A 24,937-nucleotide genomic window follows, 5' to 3' on the forward strand; every position below is an offset into this window, starting at 1 on the left:
TTTTTCCTCTGTGATTCCGTCACGTGTAGATTACCATAATCATTGCAGATCTTTAGTAGGTTTATGTCTGCTAAAAATTCATTTTCACCCCACTACGATGTTTTAAGCGTTTCACAGACGTTTATTGGAGGCCGAAAGCTACGTTTGATGTTCATGCCCGCTGTCATCGTCAATTGGGGGTCGAGCAGGTTTTTACATCCCTGGGGCAGGGCCGAAACCCGACTGTTTGATTTTTCAACTAAAACATTTTTGTATATTAAATACACAAGCAGTATCCATATGCATTGCAATAAACTTGGTTTATTGTCACAGCTGCCTAAGCAGCTATTTATTATTATTTTTGCCGATTTCTCAAAATATTTCACATAAGCTTAAAGTTGTAGTAATATTGACTTTTAGTGTGCATTATTATTGTGGTGAATAGTTGTAATAGGGTATAGTGTGGTGAAAAATGCTATATTATTTTTTTTTTGTAATTTTTAGTTATTTGGTTTATTCTTTAGGTGAATCCTGATGATACGCTTTGGTTTGCAGATACTGTAGTAGATCACCGTCTTTTTAGTCTTTATACTTTTAAAGTTAGTAGATAAGCAGTAAATAAAGAAAATACATAATCTAAGCATAACTTTAATATAGTTCTGGATCATGGCTTATATAAAAAGTAACAAAACTACACAAGACATCTTACTTCATTCTACACTCACCCTTCACTAATATTGTCGAAATTGTCTTCAGTTGATCCATAACAATTACAATCTATTAGGGAACGTACGTAGGCCTAATGAATGGCACAGGTTTATTATCCACATTTTATGTAATGTAGGATTGAAATAGTGTTTCTTCGACTAAATCTCGAATAGAATCTACTCATGTAAATGTACATTTTCGTTTGGACTCGTTTCTTAACCTTTGTAAATGTCAGCTGTCGCTCTTTTACGCTCTACAACCCTATTCCACCTGTTGTGCATGCGGTAAAAAAGATTCCTAGTTCTAATTTACATTGTAGTAATTGCACTGTATATCTAGAGACGGATTTAGTATTATTGAAGTCAGTAGTGTAGCTGTGTATTGTGTTGTACCAATTCAGATGGAGACTCTACCTAGGTGTGTATTTCAACGCAAATATTAGTTAAGGATGATTATAGAATGAATTTAGATACCTTTTGCCAGTGTAGCTTCGTTAGTGATTTAGATAGGCTGTTTTATTAGCCAGGATATAACCGAAGAGTTGTTGTGCGTATAAAAGTTCTGGGGAAAATAAACTTCAAAATTTAAATTCGTGTGTTATTTTTATGGAGTATAAATACATCCTTCTAGTTTGCTTGCTTATGGATATGATTAGATCAGATTTGGCCAATCAAATTTCGTAATAATCTATCAACATTTTAATAAAAACATATTTTATTACCTTCCCTGTAGCAGCAAACCTAAGTACTCACTAAACCTTATATTATAAACCTTAACAGGGAATACAGCTGACAAATTTAAGGAAATATTTTTAGTGTTAATCTAACCAAGGGAATGGAAATTCACTTAATCGGCAGGTTTGCTGTGGTGGGGTTAGTTATTTGTATTTCAGGTCCGGTCGCATGTTAGTGCACTTACTTGAAGTTGAATGTCTCAGGAACTTAATTGATTAGTTTTGACAATTTTTTAAGTCATAATATGCTGCTTTGCAGGTAGTGACGTTAGTACTGGTTTCGGGTCTGGGTCTGCTAGCTGTGCTCGCCTGTTGGCTGAGGAGGAATTGCAGGTAATTTTGATTTTTTATCCTTTAGAAACTATGGATTAATATGTTATTAAGATCATAGTAATAGACCTCGAGGGAGTGAGGTGGTCTAGTAGAAGAGTGCGGGACTTCGGTACACAGGTGCCGGGTTCAAGTACCGCCAATCACCAATGGGCTTAGCCATGCAATAATGCCACTACGCTCAAGATATGGAGCCTAGCGTCTTAGGATATGAAGGAAGAATTAAAAAAGGAATATATTTCGCGTAAATAAGTATTAATAAGTATGAACCGCGGGTACCTGGGTTACTGTTGGCGTATGAACTTTTAACTCTGATGTTTTGATGAATTTTAGTAAGGCTAGTACAAGCTCTTTAGAGAGGTTATTTAGAGGTCACTTAGGTATATTTTCACTGAGGAAGTGAAATAAACAAAGAACGAGGGGAAGAAATTCAATTTACTCGAAGAAGTACAAATACGTTTAGCCTCACTTTGTAGCGAGTCTTATTTTCCCTTTAACCAAGAGAGATAAATTGGATTGCTACACTTTTTTTGTTTTCTTTGGATACGTTTTGAAACACTAGCCCATCATTGCTCTAGGTATCTCTAATTTCCCACCCCGAACAGTTAAGAGATGTAGACTAGATTATAGGCTTACTACACGTTTAATGTGAAGGATAAGTGAAGGACGAATAAGATGTCAGAACTGCTACCAACTAAAACAGCTGATTAGCCAGAATATCAAATGCCATAGTATTGTTAGTTCTGTCCGGTGCACTGTAAAGGTCGTGTTTTGTTTACAATTTGATTCTTGTCATTTCAGTAATTTAAAACCTCGTTTAGCCAAATAAAATGGTCTTATCATGAATTGGTTATATAACTGACCCATTAAATGAACCCTAAAATAATAGAAACAAAATTTCGTCGACACTACCGATCAGTGCCAGCGGACATGAAATTCACACGAAAACTATAGCTTCAAAATTTACAATGGGATGAGAAGTAATCTTTTGTTGGTTAGTCTATGGTTCTAGTTACTAGTTAATTAGTTCAAATTAAAAAAAGCCACCAAATTAAATTCAAATTCAAGTAATTTTTTTATGAATGATTTCACAAAAGTGACAGTAGTTTATAATAGTTAGGTTTTTTTAATTTAATGTATAAATAAATACAAACAACACAATGTTTCCTACCAAAAAACCTTGAGTACTGTTAAAAATATCCAATGTGTCTAAAATGCCACACCAAATCAACTGTAATCAAAGTGTCATAGCTTGAAATTGATTGTGATTACTCCGAGATCGTAACAGAAGTAATTGTTTTTTATTCACATTTAATAGACCCTTTGTTTAAAGCAGCTGCAAAATAATGAGCAAGACATTGTTGGGGGAAAAGGGACTGAGACACTCTACTTGAGTATGTCTGTTCTCATCTAATGCATAGTTATTACACTTATTTATCAATAGATAATTAATGAATTAAAAAGTTGCAATATTGTACATTGATTTCACGTGTTAGGTAGTATTAGTAAAATGAGTTGAAGTAAGTGAAATTCGTAATCGCAATTTCTATCAAAATTGCGATATATCTATTTCGACTATTATAAAATTGAGGTGGTGTCTGGACAACTGTCACGACTAAAGTACTAAACCGATACAGCCAACATTGAACAGAAACATGATCCACACACCTAGGGATGTCATAGGACTATTCACTTCCCTGAGTTCCTCTCGGGCTACGCCCCTTGGATGTCCAAAGTTTTGAGGTGAGGTTTTCAATAGTAAATATCAATTGGTCTCCTTGGAAGCACGAGAAAAATCACAATGTTTACCTTTGCATTGACATTTAAATGAAACAATCAGAACTGCTAAATGCTCACTTTACAATTTTAGACATATATTTTACACAACTATGTGGTACGGTTATTTAATCTAAAGTTCATGATAGATAATTTATTCTAAATTTTTTAAATGATTAGAAAACTAATTTTTCTTCGCGTTGCGAAGCACGGGTAAAGCGGCTAGTATTTACTATATTGATTTATCAAACTGTACTCTAAAAAAATTATTTGTGTAACGATTAGGAACAAACTCAACAAACAAAAAACTCAATCTATTGAATGACTAATTGAACATTTTGTTCTTATAATAGTACCTACACACTATTAATTAAATGTGTAACCCCCCTAAACCATATACTATAAACCCCGTAACACTATGCTACTAATTAATTATATTGGCCGAAAACTATTTGAGTGTGCGAATTTATTCTCGAGTTAAACTTTGCAGCTTTATGAAAAGAAGCTGGTTTGTAAAGAAACTAGGTGAGATTGTAAAGGGCGATGCATAGAGAACTACTTGGAAAGAAGAGACTCTCACAGCTGTGCTACTTCTGTAAGCGCGTCTGTATTCAACTAACTCTATGTTTAGACTCTGTAAAACTTCAATTTAGATTTTATTTCGATTTTAAAAAATGTCCACAAAATGTTGTTTTAAAGTTTAGGATTTTCTATTTTTGTGAAAGTAATTGATTGTATGTATGTTATTGCTAACGCAGAAGAGTAGTACAGAATAAAGGGTTTGAGTTATTAATTTATCTATAACGGTTTCTTACAAATCATTTCATACTCGAAGTGGAAATTGCGTCAAAATTAGTTAAAAGTTTCATTGTGCATAACCCTTTACATCGAGCGTTTACTGTTTGTTGAGGTTAGAAGATGAGTATCATTCAAGTAAATATATAGTATCTGTAACTAAACATGTAGTCTCGATCTTTGGTGATTATTACTATCAAACTCTAGTAATACACGTATATGTTATAATTTTCCTAATGCATTCAATGTTGGAAATTAAGCTATACTTACTGATTAGTAGTTTACGCAACGATTGCGTTAAGTGAGTCTTTACGACACGAGTAGAAAATTTAAGGCACGAGCCTTGGCGAGTGCCTTAAAAACTTCTACGAGTGTCGTAAAGACTATTAACGCGAGTTGCGTACACTACTTTACCTACGACCGTTTTTTAATTACTATCAATCTGGATTTAATTACTAACAATCACTAATGATAACTTTTTAGAGAGGTTATGTTTTCGTGTATTGTCATTGCCACTGAAAGTGATGCAACGACTTGTTGTATAATCAGCTGATTTCCTGTAATTACGTGTTTGTTAAACTTCGTTAAATATTACATTGCTAGCAGCATTCTTACCATAAATAATATTGTATCAGGTACAATTCGGCAAATATTTCATTTATTTTTGGACTTCCACCAACTTAATTAAGAATACGCGAGTATCAACATGAACAAGTCGGATCAACAATTAAATTGTTCAACTGATCAGCTGATCAGCTGATTAGTTGACGTTCGAAGCATTACAATTTTAATTCTTTTCTCTCAATACTTGAACCTCATTGGTCCGTTACCTGTGTGGATATGAGAAAACTATGCGGATATGAAATGAAACTATGCGGATATGAAAGTAAACAGCTGTAAAGTGAAACTTTTCAATTCTAAGAACTGGACTGAAATGGCTACTTTAAAAAACGGTCGTAGGTAAAGTATTTTACGCAACGATCGCGTAAAGATAGTGATAACGACACGAGTAGAAATTTAAGGTACGAGCCTTGGCAAGCTCATAGTTTACAAATCATACAAATCATAACTTCTAAAGAGGTTATTATTTCTTTTATAACCTCTCATTGCCACTGACAGTGATGCAACAAAACATTGTAACAAACACTAATTGCACCACTCAACAATTAAATTGACCTGAACAGCTGATTAGTTGAAGTTCGAATCATTATAATTTTACTTCTTCTCAATCCTTGAACCAAATTTTTTGTCCGTTACCCGTGTTGTTATGAGTATGCTGATATGAAAGTAAACAATGCTGTTATGAGAAACTTTTCGATTCTAAGAACTGGACTGAATAGTCCAGGACCTGACTAGGGTTCTGTGTGCATGTCGTGTATAGAGAATTTTGCTTTTGCATTTCAATATAGGTGTCTTAGGAAGTGTTTTCCACTCGGGTGTCAAGTTCGCACCTGGTACGTTTTCGAGCTATGACGTCATCAAAATGGCGGCCATTGATTTTTTAAAATCGTATATTTCGCAAACTATTTGTTGGATCGGAATGAATTTTTTTTGTTTGAAAGATAATTTTAAATGCTACCTGTTTTACATTTACACATTTGTTGTATGTTTAGTACATTCTTCGTAATTTTGCAAAAACCTGTATTTTTAAATATTTTTGAGTTATTTTTGTTTGTAACGTTTTATTGATACAATTTATCAAAAACCACCAATGAAAAAAGTTGTAGAACGTTTAAAAATCTTTACAAAAATACCAAATTTGATATGTTTTACTCAAAAGATTACGTCAAGAAACTAGATAAATCTCATAACAACACCAATTTTGGCGCAAAAACGCCTATTAGTCCGGCATCTAGGGCAGTTCGCAAGTCTTATAAAGACAGTTTCGCCATTCAATGTTGATGTATGTGTCTAAATAAGTGTTTTCAACTTTAGTCTAGTTGCCAAAAGGCATTTTTCACCCAAACCTGAAAGTAAGGTCCACCCGAAGTTTTATGGTGTTTTCTGTTTCTTCAAGACCTACATAACTAAAATCTGCAAGGTGCCACTTTGTCACCCTTGAGCAAATTGAAATATTCAAGATGGCGGCCAAGATGGCTTAAAAACTGTATATTTGCTGTATCTTTCCCTATAGAAGAGACAGGATAATAATTTTTGTGTCTAATTTTATGTTTTAAGGGTCAGAGAATACCAATAATTGATTATCTTAGTAATAAAAAGACCTCCGCCACAGCAAACCTGCCGACTAAGCGAATTTCCAGTTGCCTGAATTGATTTTCAATTAAATGTATTTAATTAACATTAATTTTTATGAGTACTTAGGCTTGCTGCTACAGGAAGGGTAAAAAAGTGTTTTTTTTTGTGAAATATTAATGACTTAGTATAAAATATATAAATTTACCAATTTTGATCAAAATATATCCATAAACAAGCAGACTACAACATTTTACAATATTCCCCATAAGAATAACATAGGAATTTTAAAATAACAATTATTTAAATTTTCTCCGTATCTAATAATGGTACAAAAACACTTTGATATACTAAATTATTTGCTTTTTTAAGCTCTTAAAGAAGGTTTGAAGAGAAATTGGAAAATTTTGCGTTTAGAGGGTCAAAAATTAGAAAAAACAATTTTTACTCCATAAAACCCCGCGTAAAACCCCGTTCCCATGGTCCAATCATGCTGGTTCTCGAACTCATTCAAGTTTATCCTGCCTTACACCTTCAAACCAAATTTCATCAAAATTGTATAAAAATTACTCAAGTTATCGTGTTCACGGACACATATATGTAATTGTCTATTATGAAAAATTGAATTTTGGTATGTTTCAAAACCCCAACTTTTTCAATCAATCAATCAATTTATTTATTGAACTATAATGAATACATGCATATTATACAATAGGTGCAAAAACCATACAAGGCTTGTCTGCACCAACATATTATGAAAAACAGTGTTTAGTGTTCTCATGCTAGGATTTTGTCAGATCTTTTTATACATTGCCCTATATGTATGAATGTATGATTCCAAAATATGTTTTAAATGTTCTCAAAGCAATTTTTCCCACCTCAAAGTGTATTTTAATCGAACTAGATGTAGTGGTACAGCCCGCGTCACGACTAGCGTTCCAAGTTGAAGACTAATAACAATATATCCCATAATATATCTTCAAAGCAATATACAAACTGATATGAGGTTGATAATTGTTGAAAATTGTATTCAGATTCTTTTAAGAGCCACAAAATATGAATGTTCTTATCACCTGAGTTTGTATTTGCAAACATTTAAAGGTTTGAAAAAAAAATCTTCGAAATTTGCTATTGTTTCAATTTAAAGCTGTCTATTTTAAATAAATCAATAATGAAATGGTATAAGGTTATTATTATCTTAAAGTAAACTTGAAGAGGAATCTATTAAGACAAACCGCAAATCGTTAAGACGATTAGTTGTCAAATAATTGATGTTTTACTAAAAGCTTACATAAATCCAATATGGCGGAAGTTTTTTCGAAAATGGCGGCTTTCCACCACTTGGATTTTCTTGATTTTTAGTATAATATTCTTGACACCTTTTTTGACAAAATCCCATATATTTTGGAATATATGGAATCCCATATATTTTGGAATATATGGGGAAGAAATATATTTTATTTCTTTTACCTTAAGTTTGATGTTGGACCGTATTTTGACTAGCCTAAAGAACAGTGGCTAAAAGAAAACTATAATTTAAAAAGCAGTCGATAAAGTCATTCACTGTTCCTGAAGAAGGATAATGCATTGTCCCCAGTACAGCACAAGCATCAATTAGGAGAACTGCTTGTAAGTTAACTGATTTGATGACTGTGTTCTGTTCGAATGTAGCACTTATCCTCAGAAACCATAGATATAATGTTTTAAGTCAAGTAAATACTTGAAAACATTGTTGATAAGGTAACTTGGCAACAAATTAATGTGGAAATTTATTAAAAACTTATATTGATTTATTATTTTGGGTAATTTTCTAATTAAAACATCAAACTAGGCACAAAATGATTATCCTGTCTCTTCTATAGGGAAAGATACAGCAGATATACAGGATTAGTAAACCGAACCAGCATGATCGGACCATGGGAACGGGGTTTTACGTGGGGTTTTATGGGGTAAAAATTTTTTTTTCTAATTTTTGACCCTCTAAACGCAAAATTTTCCAATTTCTCTTCAAACCTTCTTAAAGAGCTTAAAAGAACAAATAATTTAGTATATCAAAGTGTTTTTGTACCATTATTAGTTATGGAGAAAATACAAATAATTGTTATTTTAAAATTCACATGTTATTCTTGATTATATTTTATATATTTTTTATATTAGGATATATTTTGATCAAAATTGGTAAATTTATTTATTTTATACTAAGTTATTAATATTTCACAAAAAAAACACTTTTTTACCCTCCCTGTAGCAGCAAGCCTAAGTACTCATAAAAATTAATGTTAATTAAATACATTTAATTGAAAATCAATTATTCTCTGACCCTTAAAACATAAAATTAGACACAAAAATTATTATCCTGTCTCTTCTATAGGGAAAGATACAGCAAATATACAGTTTTTAAGCCATCTTGGCCGCCATCTTGAATATTTCAATTTGCTCAAGGGTGACAAAGTGGCACATTGCAGATTTTAGTTATGTAGGTCTTGAAGAAACAGAAAACACCATAAAACTTCGGGTGGACCTTACTTCCAGGTTTTTTGACCGGCAACCAGACTACTTGGGTGTCACGTCTGCACCCACTGCAGTTTCCGGTTATGACGTCATTAAAATGGCGGAAAGGGCTATATTAAAAATAACGATATTTTACATACCATGTATCGGATCGGAATAAACTTTTTTTTGTTTGAAAGATAAGTTTACATGCTATCTTTCTTACATTTGCACTTTTGTTTTATGTTTAGTACATTTTTCGTAATTTTGCTAAAACCTATATTTTTAAACATTTTTGTGTTATTTTTTTCGATAACGTTTTATTGATACAATATATCAGAAATAACTTAAAAACAAAGTTGTAGCACGTTAAAAGAGCTTTACAAAAATACCAAATTCGATATGCTTTACTCAAAAGATCACGTCAAGAAACTAGAAAATCGTACAAAACAACCTAATTTTGCGCAAAAACGCATATAAATCCGACATCGATGGCTGTGTACGAGTCATATGTAGACAGTTTTACCATTCAATGTTGATGTATGTGTCTAAAGAAGTGTTTTTAACTCGGGTGTCACCATGGCCCCCACAAGGGTGGGGCTGGTGCAACTCTGGTCACAGGCCCCGGGCCGTCAGGGGGCCCGGGCCTACCCGTTTTTTTGTTTGTTTTTTCCATCGAAGATTACTTTACAGCAGATCATGAATTGAAGATAAAAAAATAATATATATATTTTACAAAAAACAAAGTTAAATAATTTAAAATGTATTAATTCTAGATTCTAGGCTAGTTAATATTTAAATACTATAGGTGCGTATGTATGTAATGTACTATACAACAGCTGAACAGCTGAACCCAGCTATCTAGGTTTATTTGACACAAACTAAACAATTCTTTACTTTTGGAGTTTAAAAAATATGAAAGATTGTAATAATTTTGACCCAAGTTTTCTTCCCAATTCGCTCGGTATCGACAGCATATGTCATTCTCGGCGTTACTCGTGCACATTCGTTTTTCTCAGTGACTAATCGCGCAAGTTCGGCAGCTCAGGCATCCACTCCCATAAAATGTAGTATTGTTAAAATTCTTGATGAAAATTGTCACTGAATAAAATATGATTTCATTGGTGTAAGCTGTTAAACTCGATTTACGAACGTTTTTTTCCTACTCCATACTACAAAGTACAATTATAACACTTAAGATAGCCAAACCATTTTACAGGGAAATAAAAAAGACAAAATATTAATAGGCATGGAGCTTTTGTGTATTGATATAATAGTTTTAATTGCTGAATTCCTGTAGTTTTAAGTTTTATAAACTCATTGAAGAACTGTTTTTCTTCCTTAAAAAAGACTACAAATGTGCCATTTACCACTCACAAATTTAATACCTAGATTGCCTTAAAAACTCAATAAAATACAGTACATGACATTGTCAACATTTTACTGGGGGAGGACCCAGTAGGGTATTCCATACCCCCCACACCCCCCGGTTGGTAGGGGGGCCCGAGCCAGATCCTGGTAACAGGGCCCACAATTAAATGTGGGGGCCATGGGTGTCACGTCTGGACCCACTGCAGTTTCCGGTTATGATGTCTTTAAAATTGCTACATGTTACGATTTCACCAGCTATTTTACTTAAAATAAGACCATTACCCTCTTTTATGCAAATAAAAGCACAACAAATCAATGTAATTAGTCCATAGGAATGTTTCCACTATATAAATACCCCCGGTGCAGCAATCCTTTCGACTAAGCGAATTTCCATTTGCCTGGATTGATTTTCAATTAATCTATTAAATTAACAACTCAATGGCCGCCATTTTGATGACGTCATAGCTCGAACTATGACGTATATGATGAATATGTAAAACTGTCTACATATGACTCGTACACAGCCATCGATGTCGGATTTATATGCGTTTTTGCGCAAAATTAGGTTGTTTTGTACGATTTTCTAGTTTCTTGACGTGATCTTTTGAGTAAAGCATATCGAATTTGGTATTTTTGTAAAGCTCTTTTAACGTGCTACAACTTTGTTTTTAAGTTATTTCTGATATATTGTATCAATAAAACGTTATCGAAAAAAATAACACAAAAATGTTTAAAAATATAGGTTTTAGCAAAATTACGAAAAATGTACTAAACATAAAACAAAAGTGCAAATGTAAGAAAGATAGCATGTAAACTTATCTTTCAAACAAAAAAAAGTTTATTCCGATCCGATACATGGTATGTAAAATATCGTTATTTTTAATATAGCCCTTTCCGCCATTTTAATGACGTCATAATCGGAAACTGCAGTGGGTGCAGACGTGACACCCAAGTTGAAAACACTTATTTAGACACATACATCAACATTGAATGGCGAAACTGTCTTTATAAGACTTGCGAACTGCCCTAGATGCCGGACTAATAGGCGTTTTTGCTCCAAAATTGGTGTTGTTATGAGATTTATCTAGTTTCTTGACGTAATCTTTTGAGTAAAACATATCAAATTTTGTATTTTTGTAAAGATTTTTAAACGTTCTACAACTTTTTTCATTGGTGGTTTTTGATAAATTGTATCAATAAAACGTTACAAACAAAAATAACTCAAAAATATTTAAAAATACAGGTTTTTGCAAAATTACGAAGAATGTACTAAACATACAACAAATGTGTAAATGTAAAACAGGTAGCATTTAAAATTATCTTTCAAACAAAAAAAATTCATTCCGATCCGACAAATAGTTTGCGAAATATACGATTTAAAAAAATCAATGGCCGCCATTTTGATGACGTCATAGCTCGAAAACGTACCAGGTGCGAACTTGACACCCGAGTGGAAAACACTTCATAAGACACCTATATTGAAATGCAAAAGCAAAATTCTCTATACACGACATGCACACAGAACCCTAGTCAGGTCCTGGACTAGAACCGGCTAGTTTAAAAATGGTCGTAGGTAAACTACTATATTGTTGCAGTTAAATTTCAATATCATCACATACCTGTTCAGAGCATTAGAATGGCCAGAGTATACAATAAAACATGATAATCTAAGTCTGCATCATGGAATACACAAGCGCTTGATAAGGTTGAACAAGCTATGTGACATGTTTTACCCTCACAGCAAAGTCTTTGAAGTTGATGATGATAAGTTCAACAAGCGAACTCTGCTACAGCGGTTTAAACAATCATGCTTAATTTTTCAATTCTGTTTTTGAAATATTTCAATGGGTTTACATTATTTGTAGTTGTTTTAAACCGGTATCCACACCATATTACCTGTTTTAATCTGTATAAACTAATTAAAAACTGGTTTGAAAAAAATTCAATAATTTTTGCTACAAAGTTAAGACCATTGAATTTTGAATACTGAAGTAAACATCCTATCTATTAGGAGCAGCTAAAAATAATGTATTGAATGTAAAAACTGCACACCAAGATTAATTTAATGTGTCACTTAGGGTGTGATACTTTCCTCCCTGGGTTTTGTTACTAGATGTGAGCGAATAAGTTTGACTTAAGTAGAATAGTTTGACCACGAGTGACGTCACTGCGGCAGTGAACCATGATCGATACGTCATTCAGGGAGACATTTACCCGCCATTTGTAAATACCGCCTTCCGGTCGCGATGCTCTGTTTAAACCAAACGTTTAAACTGTTATGCAGCAATTTGCAACTGTTAGGTAAAACTAAAAATGATAAAACTACGGGGTTTAGCACAGCAAGGTTTGAAAGTGCAAATCATATAATATATACAGTACTTTCAACCACAATATTTTTTTAATTTCAATGCTACTCCTTTGTAGGACACGTAGAGGGTTTTGAGTAAAAAATCTATGTAGTTTACTGTATTTAGAAATACAAAATTCGTAATTTTATATATGTCTCAACGTGAAATTCCGTTAAAAATCAAAGTAACCATAGATGGCTGTTATTGTGGTTTTCGGTCAACTAAAAAAACCATTGTCGGTCACAAACTACAATGCTCTTTTGATAATTTTAGAATTTGTTTAGTCAAAATTTCAAAGTTGTTGACTGAACAGCTTAAGTTTTCTAAACGGTAGTACAGTCTACTACCATTTGGAGAACTTTACAGTATAACTTAAATCGTTAACTGAACTAAAATAAAATTTACCACCAAAAGGGATTTAAAGTTAACAATGAAGCAAGTTAGCAACATAGAATTTACATAGGTGTAAACACAGATGAATAAAATATTCTTCTAAAGATAATTTAGAATTAGTCGTGTAGCCAAATTATCTTGAACTTGACGGACTGCAATAAATTATAAGGTACAAGAGTATTTCATGCAATGACCTTTAACACTAGTGACGGTTTAGTTGTCGTGGCGTGACTATGTCCAGGGGGGGGGGCAACACAGGGGGGTCCCCTGTATTTACCCCCTCTCGGCACCTCGCAACCCCCCCCCCCCCCACCCATAAGATATAATTAACACTGCAACACTAGACTGTATGAGTCCGTAGGGGTTCCGTGGTTTATTGTGTAAGCTAGCCAATGTCTAAACTTACAACCGAAAAATATTTGAAAAAGGAATCATTTTCAGGACTATTTCTTCGCGACGGTCAACGTCGTTGTGGTTTTTATTATTTGAACTATAATTCAAATTTTATGAATTCAATTATTTCTCTTTTCTTATTGTTCAAATTTTCACAATGTTCGTTGAAAAAATGACTGTTTCGATTAGTGATAGTGATTATATTACCCACCCTAGTAATCAATAGGTCGCGGGTTCAAGACTGGCTTGGTTCTGGTTATAGTGCTCGCCTAGCAACATAACAAACAAAAATATATAAAACTATATTATAGTGCTGCTAGCAATAAGGTTGCCAAATCAATCCCGAGAAAAGACATTAGCTTTTTGATGGTTCGGGACTGGACCCAGCTCTCCTTGATCATTGGGCTCTAAATAAATGGTCCTGACTAATGAAACAGCTGGTCTTAGTCAGTAACAAAGCTACCCATTTACTCCATTCTACACTCGTCCTTTACTAATTTTTAGGTTAAAAAAACGCACATAGATGGCGTTCCTATCTCCAATGATTGATTGATTAACATAAATGACCTTTTGATGGTTTGACTCTAAGCCTAATAAAAAACAGTATTTTATTATATTAAATAACCTTACCATGATAATTTAGTTTATTAGTCCTTATTTGTCTTTTATAAATAGGTCTAGTGGTCTAGTCCATTATGATGAAACAATTGGTCTTAGTTTGTTTCAAAGCATCTTACTTCATTCTACACTCATCCTCCATCTGTATGTGGTTTAAAATACGCTCAGATGCGTCCCTATCTTCAGTGGTAACAATTAACCAACTATATTTTAGTAGTAAAATATACTTATTTTAAATCTGTTCTTACAAAAAAATGGACTGTACATGAATCTCACTCATTATATCACCTACAATGTTAGATAGGATTACCACATGCAATTCCTAATACGAGGAAAACAGGATGTTGAAACTATTTTAACAAAATCATAAACAACATTTTGAGATTTATTAATTTCTTACATTTTATTTGTCTTTTAAATAATGATGACAGATTTATTTAATATACAAAGATCCACTATCCAGCTTTCTATAGTTTGGACACAGCTTTAAAAAGTCTACATGAAAAGTAGTTTTGGAAAAGTTGCTTTTAAAGAGGTACTCATAGAAGCTACTCTCAATGATTAATTATCAATGTAAACCTCCCCCCCTCCCTTCACCCCTTACATCAAAGTGGTGTGAAGTAGTTACGGGCTTACGAGCGAGAGTTGAACCACGCGAACTGTTGTGCAAAAAGTTAAACGAGTTTCCCGCAGAGTAAACAATTTTCATCATATGTTCTCGTTGCAACTTTCCTCTTTTCAACAAGTTTAACAAATTTCACATCTAAAACGGTTTGGCAAGTGCGGTAATATTAAATATCATTTTCTACTTGAATTTAGTAGTGGTAGTATTGAAATACACAATGATTGGCATGTTTGGCGAATGAAATAAGGACTATATTTTGTTATCTTATCATACAAACATTATAAATGTGAATGTTTGTGTGTTTGTTTGTTTGAAGTTCAATCATGCATTAACTACAGGTCGAATTGGGCTGAACTTTGGCATTATGATAGCTCATATTCCCAATTAACATATAAGCCTACTCTTATCTTAAAAATCCTTTCGGGCTCCGCCCCAGTGGCTCTATAGTTTCCCATGTTAACCTTATGCGTATCATATTTAAAAGGATTTAAAGAACTTTGTCAGCTGTTTCGACTATATGCAAACAGCTAATTTGAAAGCAGCAACAAAAAGCTGTGATACAAAATGATAACTGTCAAAGTAGGAACAGTTATATTATGTTTTTAATTTAATAAATAATTTGTTATTGTGTGAACGTTTGATAATTTACTTTTTCCTATTTTTTTAGGTGCAGTGGTAGAACATTATGGCTATGGTAGATGTATTGTACGATATCATGCCGTAAAATTAAAGAACGAAATCTTCTCAAACAATGTCCTCCCCCATTGCAAACGCAAAGCACTAGTATAATTGCAATATGCATTTTATAATTATACCAATCTCGTACGAAGGACAGGTACTCTGCTAGTAGCTTAGTAAAAAAAAAACATTGGCTACAAAATTTACTTGTGCTAATCAATGCAGAGTCAGAAGATCAAGACAGAACCATACATTTTTCCACACTAAAACACACATTTGTGTTTAATTAGCAAAATAAAAAAAGAACTAGCTAACATAGGCAAAGACACCTTTGCGTCCGCTAAGTTGCTGTCATATAGAAAGAAAGTTATTGTTTTTGTGGAATAGCAATTTAAAAAAAAATGTATAAAAAGAGGAACGTTTGAAGTTGCTATAAATAATAAGAGAAGTGGTAACTTTTGTTTGGAGAATCCGTTTAATGCTTTCCTAAAAGTAATGTTTACATTCTTCATGTCCATAAATTCTATTCTAGTAAAATAAATATTAAATATATAACCAAAAACCTTTTTAAAGTTTACCTTTTTCATTTTCTAGCCTTTTAATTATCACATTTTACCAATAAATTGGAAACATGCAATTTACAGCACTACAGTACTACGTTAGTTTAGTGTCAATATGTTATTTTAATAACATGAGTTTGTAAAACAACAGTTTAGGCCAGGGATCGTTTGTTTACTAAGGAAGGCTTAAGCCAAAGTAAAGTTTAAAACTCCAACATCAAAGGTACTAAAATTTAATGTCAGATAATTGATTTTTTTTTCTGGAAAACTTATAAGTTATCAGTGTGTTCGATTGGTATAATTTGCCTATATAATCCCTGTTGTTGGTTTGTAGTTTTACATGTATATGAGCGTTGACATCTGGATTCTGACACATGTTAACCATATATCACACTTGACATCAGTGCTGCATACATTGTCAAGTGTATAAAACATAACCATCAATTATGTTTACAATTCAAGTATGATTAATCGCGCTACATAAACACATGGGTTGCTGTCTCATAGTTTATTTGGTTTGCATAATATCGTAGTTCACAATGGTTTAATTGTATTAGTTTCTAATGCTTGAGAGGTTTCAAATGTCTAACACTAGCAGAGGCCCGTCCTTCGTACGGGGTTGGCGTCAAGTATAAAATGCTTATTGCAGTTATACTCTAGCTTTGCGTTTGCAACGAGAGTGACACGGATTAAGAAAATTTGGTTCTTTTATTTTATGGTATGCACATCTACCATAGCCATAATGTTCTACCTCTGTCCCTAAACAATAAAAAAGTTAAATTCTCATTTTTCACACCTTTTTGTTGCTTGTTGGTTCAAATTAGATGTTGTCATAAATGCAAAAAAGATTTAATAGTGCTGCACCCTTTTGGTAAACCTAATAACTTCTCAATGCTATTTAATATCATAAAACCAATTTGTGCAGTTGAAACAGCTGACAAAATTCTTTTATTCCTTTTCAATATGAATACTTGTTTACCTGGAAAACTCCAGAGCCACTGGGGCAGAGGATTTTTTAAATAAGAATGGGTTTACATGTTAATCGGGAATGAGAGCTATCATCACACCAAATTTAAGCCCAATCCGACCATTATTTTTCGCGTTTACTTGTCACAAACATCCATCCATCTATACATACATACTTACATACAAACTTTCTCACTTATAATATTAGTAGGATACTCTCTTCATTGAATACACTTACGAATTTCCTACTGTGTAAAATCCGGCAGGTAAAAATCTCATTGATTTAACGCTTATCCCTCATTGGCCTTAAAAGACGCACCTTGGAGTGTCTATCTGTTATAAATCTAAGCTAAACTTATCATAGAAAAAGTACCAATCTAATATGAATATGTATTAGTACTTTAAAATCTGCTACATATAGATACATTTTGTGTTTAGTAACATTAGAGGTCGACATGGGACATTGTTTATGCCTCGAATAAAAGATAATCCTTTGATAAGAAACGACCGAGCAATTGCTTTGAAAAGTTAAATCCTACTGTTTTACAATTCCGATTAAGGGACATTAGTGTTCGATTCGTGTTAACTTTACTGTTTTTTAGGAAATAACAGAGCAAATTACGTTGTGTTTTTATATCCTTGTATGGATGGGTAGCTGGGTAATTATAGTGTTCGTAGACTAATCAGAATGATGTCGGCGCAATCCTGAAAAATCAGTAGCTATTTGTTGGTTTGAAACTGTACTCAGTTGTTCTTTTGTTTATTAACTAGCAAACCCGTGGTGGCTTCGTGGATTAAAACTCTGTTATGCAGTAAAACACTTGTTTTCACAGTCACCCGACAAAGTATACCTTCCTTGCACAGATTATAGTACAGAAAGCCAAGTTGGCAACACTTGAAGGTATTACGACTACGATCAGCTGTTGCGGAGTTTCCCATTTCGTTCAATGTTCGGATTTAACCTAACCTAAAAACGTATTGTTCAGTGTTTGAGAGACTAATTATTTATTTGATTTATAGTTACTGTAGGAAAAATATGATGTGTATTACGAGTACAAATTGCCTTTTCCCACTAGTTACACAAATAACTATTTCAAGCCAAAAAATTTGAATATTTTCATTTTATGTGGTAAAATATAACCTGCTGTTCCCTTAATTAATAGTGCAGATTCAAAAGTATTCATGTGATCAAATATAAACAAATCTTTCTCCACAAGGATAGCATGGGAATTTTAAAAGTCACTGGGGCAGAGCCCTGATGGAGTTTCTTGAAAACGCTTCGTATTGCACACCTAGAGGTTGACTGGAACCTCCAGCCCAATTCTTGAGTTTTTATGGCTTGTAGTTTTTGAGATATAGTGATCAGTGGGTGAGTGATTTGTCTATGGTGGTATTTGAATTTTGCAAGTATCACCTGATCTTAGTCAGAAACAACTGCATCAGATCCAGATTATATAACTCATCTCATCCATTCAAAAATCATCCAGATTAGTCTCAAAATACTCACCCTGGTGTCTTGAACAAATCTTACCTATAAAATACGCATATAGTGAATAAATTGTTACAACGAACATACGAATGAATGGATAATGAATACACGAATAAATTAATGAATTACTTAACTGGGTCTGTTTTGCATGCCCCACAAGCCTAGTTGTTTTGTGCCACAGTCGAGCAACCCTTGTTACTTGCAACATCACATTATCTATAACCCCTCTACTGCACTTAATTAAAACCAGGCTTTGCTTCTTTCCTCATCGTGACCAATTTAAACTAAGTCGCAAGTGCAGTCCAATCAACAGGTAGCTCTGCTAATCGTAAAGATACTTCAGCAATGGAATGCTTCTACTAAAAGTAAGTGAAAAACTGAAACATGTATATAGATTATTTTTTTAATAGAGGCATAGTTTACATAGTTTTGCGCGAGGTAATAATTTACTTTGAGGCTAAAACCCTGCTATTTAAGGGTTAACAGACTTCTTGAAAACATCTTTGCAATGATTATTGTAATCAGGTTACACATTGGAAAAAATACCCAACCAGTGCTGGTTTATTAATTTCAGTGCTAAAAAAAATTGTGTGAAGATTTTAGAATTAACATTTTTATTAGATGTTTGAAAAGAAAACCATAAATTCGGATAAGTATTTTGAAATTTATTTTGAAATTATTAGTGTTTGGGGCGAAATCCTTGCAAATAATGTTGGTGTATTATGTATACTAACAGTGGTAGAGGAATAAAATAAAACAACTAAAATTATAATTTTTACAATGTAAACAAACTCCTGTTGTTCAAAATAAAACAATTTCTATTGCATATATTTAAATGTTTGACATTTGATTATTCACATATTATGTTGCATTAGTGATTTTCTACACCATTAGCATTTTTTAATTTTTGTAATGGGAAGTAATAAACCCTGGGTTTGTTACTATATGATGTCAACCTTATATAAGATACGGCATCGTTGATTGTAAGTCCAATGAGATATGACATCTGCTCGTGATCAGACCTCCGACTTCCAGATTTGTATGACTGCAAATCAACAAACGAGTAAATTTCTTACACATCATTGACCTTAATGTTTGACTGTGGAGAGCATTAGACGTCCAATTTCCTAGTTAAGGTTTACTCAGCTTTAGAATGAAAACAAACGTTATTGAATTGAGTCCCTACCCGAGTTTTCAGTCATCAACTTCTGATTTTAATCGCAGTTTTTTAGGCAAGCCAAACTGTAAGGAGACTTATTGTCCAATATAGCATCTTAAATGTCATACCAAGTATCAAGCTATCTACAATTGATATAAATAGATTTTCGTCAATAACACACTCCTTTGAATGCTCTTTCATAAATGTTGTATTTGAACATACAATTGGCTGCAGTCTACGCCGTACCTGTTGCCGAGTTGGCGCAATGCCGGCTCCCCACAGCGCCATGTCGGAACCCTTATTGTTTTTGCGCTCTCTGTAATTTCGCTTGTTGCTTGGAGATTTATCTGCCATCTACCACTTCAACTTTACGTGAAGTGGTTTTTTCAATGAGCTATATATGTTGTGAAATTAATTGTAATATCAAATGTTACTGTTAATGTAAATGGTATAGTTATGTTTGGTGATTAGGTGGTACGTAAATGCAGGTATTTCACTTTACCAAACAGATTTTAAGAACATTTCCACGGGTGGACCCTGAACTTATATTTTTACTAGACCAGCTTTATACGATAGCTTAGGATGTTTTGGGTTAGAGAACAAAGATCCCTATTTTTACTAGACCAGCTTTATACGATAGCTTAGGATGTTTCGTGTGCTCCCGCTATGTCCGTGTTCCGCCACCTCCGAACCCAAATCTGTCCCGCCTCCTCCGAATTATTGAGTGACTCTTATAATACCGTCACTGCCTGCGTTGGTAGCTGTCATTGCAGATTGAATTTTGTTAGTGAGTTAATAATTTTACCAAGATTAATAAATTTTTGATCTTATTCCATATATTTTTTATTGAAGCCCCGTGGATGGAAGATTTAATGAAAATTTAACCCGTGGGTTAGGTTAGGTTAGGTTAGGTTTGGTTAGGTTAGATTTGGTTAGGTTAGGACAGAAAGTCTTAACGCAGGTAGTAACCGAGGATTATAGGGGTCACTCTGAAATTCGGAGGTGGCGGGACACGGAGGTGGCGGGACGCGGAGATAGCGGGAGGTAACCAGGATGTTTTGGGTTAGAGAACAAAGATCCCAATGATAAAGAGTTCTATGGGTTCCGGTCCATACCTTCATACTATACTTTAGTTATTATGGTGGGACCTTATTCGGTCTACCTGGATTTTTCCCGAGGGGTAAACCATTGGCAAGTACCCAGATAGACGGTCGTGCATTATTTGTGCCAAAGAGTTCCTTAATTGCGCCAAGCCCAAGCCAGGTAGGGATGAGTTGCCGGCAGAAGGAATAAACCTGTTTACTTGTCATCCTAACCTATCTTAACCTAACCTATTCAATTATACAGTCAAAGAGGGCCACCACTTGCGGTTTCGGAACTTATCGCGTGGCTGGAGTATTTGGCGCAATTCAGGAATATCCCACTACCTGACTCAGGTCAGTTGGCGCAAGATTTTCAGAAGAAACATTCCGTGTGAAACTCGGCCAGGTATTGTGTGCAGTTACCACAAAGTGGGACGGAGTGAAATAGTTCCTAGGTGAGATTGAGGGTGGTTTAACACGCAACGCCCGCAGCCTAGCTCTGAACCGTGGAGATGATACAAGCCAACACTTAACTATATTATATCATTTGTACCGGGGGACCGAGCCATGGCTCGGTACAGTTTATTTCAATTGTAAACGCAATATCAAGAAAACACACGCTTTATTTAAAACTAATGTCAGCTTTTATTATTTAAGTTTCAGTGGAGTTTCAATTTATATTATGATTGAAATCAAATTTATTTTTACAGTCTATACTTGCAAAAACATGGTTTTAACACTAAGTTTAAATAAAACCGGCTGATTCCAAATTCTAATTTACATAGAATAAAAATAATATTATTAAATATTTATTTTACTGTTCAACCAAAGTTTGTTAACAACTGCCTTAGTACTTCGGCGATTGAGGTAGGAGAGTGACAAGCAAAATAATCAGTATTTTATCGGAACTATTGTCCCCTTTATCGAGTAATCTTCAGTGTAATCTTTGCTCAATAGGCTGACAAATTATGTTTTTCCCTTTGTACTGTATATTGGTATTTGCTAGTATACTGTTAATGGCTATAAACACATGTTCCAAGTATTTTGTTTACTTTTTTCTTGTTATTTGTTTAACCAACATAGTTACATAGTTACTTGGCAACCCATAAGGCCAATGCTAAATTTTCAAATTTTCAAATGAGTTGTGTAACAAAATACAAATTTTCCTGATGTACTGGCTGACGTCAACCATGTTTTTAGAACAAAAATAAATTATTTAGGCCTAGGTACAACATTTGAAGGAAACCGTCAAAGTCGTTTTCGAGATCTTTTTGCAAGCAAGCATACATGTATACATACACACAAGCAAACATTGCTCATATAAGGTTATAGGATATTGGTTTTGCCATGATCCAGGTTATTATTAAAATACCCCGCCGAAGCAAAGTTGCAGACTAAGTGAAGCGCTGGCTTGGATTTTCACTCTAATATTTTCCTTAAACATGTCAGATCTATACCCTATTAAATTTACATTAGGTTCATCGAAAACTTATGGTTGCTGCTATATAGGAACGATACAGATTTTTTTATGAAATATTACTAGATTAGTATAGAATTAGACATTTGCCAAATTTGATCTACATGTATCCATAAACAAGCAAACTACAACAATGTATTTATTTTCTACAAAAAAATAACATATTAGTTGTATTTTTACAATTATTTTCAACCAACACAACGAATTAAAGTAAATTTCGTGTTTTATTTAATGTCAATGAAACCATTATTGTACTTGATTCTCCAAATAGTTTATACAGTATTGGCTTATTATAATGTATCCAACCATAATAATTGTCAGAAATCAAGTGAGAATGGAATAATGGAATACTCGTATTATTAACGCACTACTCATAAATAGGGCTATGTTTAGTCTTACAATAATTAAGATTCACATAAATATTGCACTTTCAAATAATGATGTTGATGTTGTTTTCATAGATATAATTCAATTAAATGACTGAACAACGAGGTTAAGATTGTAAGATAATTATTCATCGTTCCCTTAACATAAAGGTGAAATATTAGGTTATTAATAGTGCTTTATAAGTCTGCAAACAAAAATTAAATCGTATAACTCAAAAAACGGCTGATTTAATTTATAAATTGAATATAGTCTAAAAATTATATTCATTATGTTTCGGTTGCAATATACATGTAATATGTGTTTGTTAGACATCATTATGTATTAAATGTTGTATTTATTTAACTACAAACCACTCATGGAAACTGTCGATAACAAATATATTATTTAGAAGGGAGGCCAGTATAGAGTTAGAAAAACCTAACCTAATGTAACCACATTTTTAAACATATACAGTTTGACATTCAAACACAAACATTCAACATTCATACATACTCATTCAAACTGTATATGTTTAAATGTTATTAAGTGTAGTTATAAAACTAGGCAGCTAGTGACGTCACTGCAGCTGTTCAGTGTTCGGTGATCGATATCACCTTTGCAAGTGTCATTTGTAATTCCAATGTAATCCCTGTAGTTTCTTCTATGTTGCCGATATGATTGTTTCCTTTTATTTAAGTACCTCTTTCAAAGGATGTATCTATGCTTACACTTGGTTAGAGGGGTAAATACATCTATTTGATGATATTGATGAGATATTAGGTAATGCAAAATCAAGTATAAAAGCAGTTTATGTTTTTTTTTCTCGTGTAAATTTGGTTTAATTACGAACAAATGAGCAGCAATAGGCCACAACAATTTATAGGAAGAAAATTACGGAATTTCATGAATTACACTATTAAATATTACAACCAATTAATTTTAGAAAACACATTTAAAATAGATCCAATAACAAAATATGAAAACACGTTATCATTATTACCATTATCATTTGAGATGAGGATACCCCCTATATACGTATTTTACCCTAAATTATGAGTAAAGGATTTTTTTATTTTTTTACTTTACAATCTGGTCTATAAATATGTTGAACAATAAGTAAATGCCACGCAATACATCAAAGTAACTTTTGATCATTAAAATTACCTGCTAAGCACAGTCAAAAACAAATTCTTCGATAAATACTTCACAAAATGTGAAGGGCAGGTCCAGAATTGATGGCCTCTTAAGTCTGTAACTGGTATCCGTGTTGTTTAGTAAGTTCAACGCTAAATGATTTTGATGACATTCTAATTTCGAAATATGTATTTAACTTAAGGTAACGATTTCGTCCTTAACTGTAGGAACCGTAAGGTCGTCATGTAGCGTTCTGTTGGTGACATACCAAGGCGCATCATTATCTTTCACAGCATTTTCGTTTGGTATCTATGTAAATATTTTGATATTTGAAGTACTCGCAGAGCCCCAAAGTTAGATTGGAGTGTGATGCCTTATGTAGCTTTGTTACTAAGATTAGCTGTTTCATTAGTCAGGACCTTATTAAAAGAACAATGATCAGGGACAGCTGGGCCCAGTTTCGAACCATCAAAAAACTTCTTACTATTCCCAGAATTAACCGGCGACTTTTCGATAACTAAGAACAACATGATTTCATGAACATGTTGTTCATTATGAAACAACATGAAACTGAAAGCTGTGTTTATTATATAATTTACATTAAGATACATTGGTAAACATTTAGTCTAGATAGATTAGCAATAGCAATTTTTTTTATCAACTACAGTTGACAAAGGACAACTGGTATGCATATAACCAGTATTTCCCCCGTAGCATTTTCATACTCATATGGTTTATACGATTTAAGATATTTGAAAATTGGTTGACCCTTTAGTCTGCCAGTTTCAAAAGTTAGTATGTACAACAGAAAGCAGTATTTCACATCAGCACACTCTGACGGGATCCACTGTCTACTTCAATATACAGTACTAACTAGTCGCCAAAAACTAAACAAAATACTCAAAAATACCAATTGCTCAATAAACTCGAGACAACCCAAAAGATCTGTTTCAATACTTTCGACTCTAATCATTGAACCTAGAAGGGCTAATTTAATAACAGTATAGGTAGTGTTGATGTCTGAATGAAGCAATACAGATGCTAAAATGGCAAACAATAGAAGACCGAAGCTGGACTCTTGCCAGGAACTGTATTCTTGACAATGTTGGAACTGAAACACAACATGAATATTATACTGATATTACAATGTAGCCTTTTTGTACTTTCAGTATTTTAGAGTTTTTGTATTATTAGGTAAAAGATAATATTTTTATCAATCAATAAACCTTTAGTCACGAATATATGAAATAGGTAAATGTAATTTGAATCTTGCT

At 33.3% G+C, this 24,937-nt stretch overlaps 1 protein-coding gene across 2 annotated transcripts in view; it reads left to right on the forward strand.

Annotated features, from left to right (window-relative positions):
- Positions 1-24,937, forward strand: part of LOC128989595 (slowpoke-binding protein) — a 98,724-nt gene that overhangs the window by 3,575 nt on the left and 70,212 nt on the right. For both annotated transcript variants that reach the window (XM_054411526.1, XM_054411527.1), the window contains exon 3: positions 1,680-1,753. In XM_054411526.1, coding sequence (XP_054267501.1) covers positions 1,680-1,753 — 74 coding nt within the window. The remainder of the gene's footprint in view (positions 1-1,679; positions 1,754-24,937) is intronic.

This window comes from Macrosteles quadrilineatus, unplaced genomic scaffold, assembly GCF_028750875.1.
Source record: "Macrosteles quadrilineatus isolate MER2022 unplaced genomic scaffold, UCM_ALF_1.0 Scaffold_3__2_contigs__length_128488019, whole genome shotgun sequence".
Taxonomy (NCBI): Eukaryota; Metazoa; Arthropoda; class Insecta; order Hemiptera; family Cicadellidae; genus Macrosteles; species Macrosteles quadrilineatus.